Here is a 3,594-nt window from a genome sequence, read left to right on the forward strand (position 1 = left end):
CCTTCGAATACGTCATGGTAATGGTATGATAGAAGGTATGTCTAATTTCTCTCTGGATTTTGTTTTCTATGAAAATTGTGTATATGGGAAGAAAAATCGAGTGAGTTTCCCCTCTCGTGCTAAGAAGGTGAAATGAATATTAGAGCTTGTGCACAGTGATGTGTTGGGACTTGTGTCGGTTCCATCACTAGGTAAGTCTGTGTATTATGTATCATTTATAGATGACTTCTCAAGGAATACATGGATATATTTCCTTAGGAAGAAATATGAAGTCTCTGATAGGTTTAAAGAATTTAAGGCTCGAGTGGAAAACCAGACAGAGAAGAAGATAAAGGTGTTGAGGATAGATAATGGTGGAGAGTTTTACAGGAAGAAATTTGAAGAGTTCTGTAATAAGTGTGGTATATCATAGTAGAAGACTACTCCACACACACCTCAAAAAAATGGAGTTGCATAAAGAATGAACAGGACATTCATGGAAAAGGCAAGAAGCATGCTCATTGGTGTTAGGTTAGGACATGAATTCTAGGTAGAGGTGGTGGAGACTGCATGTTACCTGGTTAACATATCACCTTCATCAACATTGGAGGATAGGACTCCACAAGAGGTATGGATTGGTAAGAAACCCTCTCTTTCACATATGAGGGTATTTGGATGTGATGCATATGTACATGTTCCAAAAGAGAAAATGATTTGGATCTTGGGGTTAAGATCCGGAAGCAAGAAGAAGAAGAAGAAGAAAACCTTGCATGAGAACATTGCTAAAGAAAATGTGAACTGAATACATCCCAGAAAATGAAAAGGGAGAACAAAATGTACCATAAAATCCCATTTCTTTATTAAGAGAGAAATGTTGTTACAACTACATTGGGTGGACCAATATGTCCTCTTACAAAAAGAGGCTTGTTATTTATAACATTTTTTAGTTACATTACCATGGGTAAATACCATGGGTGGATTTCCATTTAGATCATTACCATGGGTAAATACCATGGGTGGATTTCCATTTGGATCATTCCTCCCTCCTTAGGAAGAAGTGGTCCCCATTGCCCGAAGTTCCCTCCAAAGAAAATTTTTGTTGAAGATGAATTGTGGATGATCAAGTGCTATCAAAGCCAAGGGTTTTGCATGGTTGATCCATAATCGAGGGTTTGTGGATGATCCATAACCATGATGTATGAAGATCCAAGGATAGAGATACCCTATAATGCTTGTGATCCAACTGCGATATTCATAGTGTGTGGCCAAGCAAATGGATTTCGCTATCAACGATTTTGCATGGCTAACCCATAACCATGAGGCACGAAGAGTTGAGGATAGAGATACCCTATAACACTGGTGGGCCAACTATGAGGTAGACAGTGTGTTGCCGAGTAGATGGACTTCATTGGGAAAGAGTCTTTTGTGGTTGACCCATAACCATGATGAACAAAGAGCCAAGGATAGAGATACCCTGTAATGTTGGTGGGCCAACTGAGAGGTGGACAGTGTGTGTTCGAGAAAATTGACTTCGTGGGCAAAGGGTTTTGTGTGGTGGACCCATAACCATAATGAATGAGGGTTTGAGGGTAGAGATACCCTAAAATGAACCTCATGATAACTTGTCGATCTATCTAGTAGATATCTGGTGGCTTATCTTTGTATATTCTCACCATCCAATGAGATGTTGTAAAAGTTTCCTCCAAGTACTCAAATTTTATATTTTTTATTCCGGTTGTTGTGACTTGATATTCCCACCAAGACATTGCTAAGGCATCAGGAGAGGTATTTTTTCGTAGCCAGAAAAATGATTCAAAATAACTAGAAAAGATAGTCCTAAGGGACCAATCAAAATATCCCTTGAAAATAAAGGAAAGGGAATAATTAATACATGTGTTATCATTTCCCTTCTTGGGTCCATTCTTGGGGATGACAAGAGACTTGAACTGAGACAGTCATACAAGCTGCTCCTTTTGTTTTGATTGAATGTCACAACAATAAGAATACCAACCTGTGGCAACTACAATAATTAATATCCTTAGAATATTTCACCAACTAAATGGATCATGAAGGAAAATGTAGCCAAATTCCAGAACCAAGTCACTCTTCAATTGTTCTAGATCTTGATACGCAACTCGAGATGTCTTGCCATCCATAAGGAATGTACTGAAGAAAACCATCACCAAGATTAAGCAGGATAAAATAATGAAGATTAGAACATGAGGGATATATTTAATTGCAAACACATTTTCATTTGTCAAAAACCCATCAACAAATGGGCTAGTAATGAAAAAATTCATTGCTTGATATAGGCATGATTTGTACAAAAGTTGTGTTGAAGAAACTTTGAATATTTTTTGGATGGTGTTTCTCATAATTTGTGCAAAGCATGTGTAGAGGCTCATGAAAATATGAACTGTCTCTTGCTCTCCAAGTCCAAAATCGGGCAATTTACCACCAAATTCTACTTCCAGGGTTGTCATCTTCAAATCCCTAATGAGCATACCTAGCTTCTTCATGAAACCAGTGGCCTACTCATTCCTCGAAACTTGCAATTCTGTTCCAAGAAATTTATCAGCCCCAAGATAGACCATCATGAAGGGCTCTCTGAATAGAAGTGAATGAAACACCCCATCATAGATCTTCAACATCTTATCCTTTCTCTTAGCCACTTCATACAAATTTCTTCTCACAGATGGATCTATCACCATGTCAGAATCCTCGTGCAGCACAATAAATGGCAAGTCGACATCCTGGAGGTGTTGCCCAACATAATCTGTGACCCTGAGGAGCTTAAGCATGGTTCCCACACTGGGCTTCCCCGTGTAATGAAGGGGGTTGCTTCGAGCCACGATCCTCTTCGACAGGACCTTCATAGACTTGTCGATGAGGTCCTCCATTGGAATGATGGCTAGTGTGGGTGCTAATGTTGCCACGAATGTGAGAAATTTAGCAACGGGCCATGGTGGATTGACCTTGTCAGAGATCCTAAACATGGACTCCTGTGAGGAGCCTGAATATGAATAGTGCAGTGAATCGATAGATTTCAAGTTTGATTTATCCTACCCAGTTCTCAATATCCAACCCCCCTCATTCAAGCTGGATTTTATTGAGACTCCTGCAGACGAGCTCTTTTATAAAGGTCGGTTGCTTCCACTGCATGGCCCACTTAGTATTCAGATGGTAGAGAAATTGGAGAAATTGGTATACTCTGAATCTCAACAAAATATATTAGACACATGCGTTGAGACTCAAATCAAAAATATTGGAAATAGTGACAATATTTCTAGTACTAAGAGTGATTGTGAGAAATTAGGGTTCCAGACTCCTTGCAATTTCTCTGATGTTGCAGCTTTTAAGGTTGACAATGAGTTGAATGAAACTTACAATAATGAAATTCCACAGGAATTAGTTCATAGCCAATGTAAGAAGCCATTGGGTTCTCCGCAGTCACAACTGAGAGTCATCGCCCACAAGTTGAAAGCTCCCAAAGCATTTGCAAAATCTCTTTTCACAAAGGCGGCCAATACCAGAGTGGCAAGTAATTATGTTTATGAGGAGGTAGCAATGATCCGTAAAATAATACCCGTAGAAGAATCAATTTATCGCAAGTCC

General features: G+C 39.2%; 1 protein-coding gene across 1 annotated transcript; it reads right to left on the bottom strand.

Moving 5' to 3' along the window:
• Positions 1-2,510: 2,510 nt before the first annotated feature.
• LOC149173568 (caffeoylshikimate esterase-like) lies at positions 2,511-2,975 on the bottom strand. Its single transcript, XM_089426738.1, has one exon. It carries the CDS (start codon positions 2,973-2,975, stop codon positions 2,511-2,513), a length of 465 nt encoding a protein of 154 aa, XP_089282864.1.
• Between the last annotated feature and the right edge of the window lie 619 nt (positions 2,976-3,594).

Source organism: Pinus tabuliformis, chromosome 4_2 (genome assembly GCF_031772625.1).
Source record: "Pinus tabuliformis cultivar Carrire ecotype Pingquan chromosome 4_2, CPIR1, whole genome shotgun sequence".
NCBI lineage: Eukaryota > Viridiplantae > Streptophyta > Pinopsida > Pinales > Pinaceae > Pinus > Pinus tabuliformis.

Excerpts from the sequence above, each read along its gene's own strand:
- LOC149173568 (XM_089426738.1), bottom strand. The coding sequence starts at position 2,975 with ATGTTTAGGATCTCTGACAAGGTCAATCCACCATGGCCCGTTGCTAAA.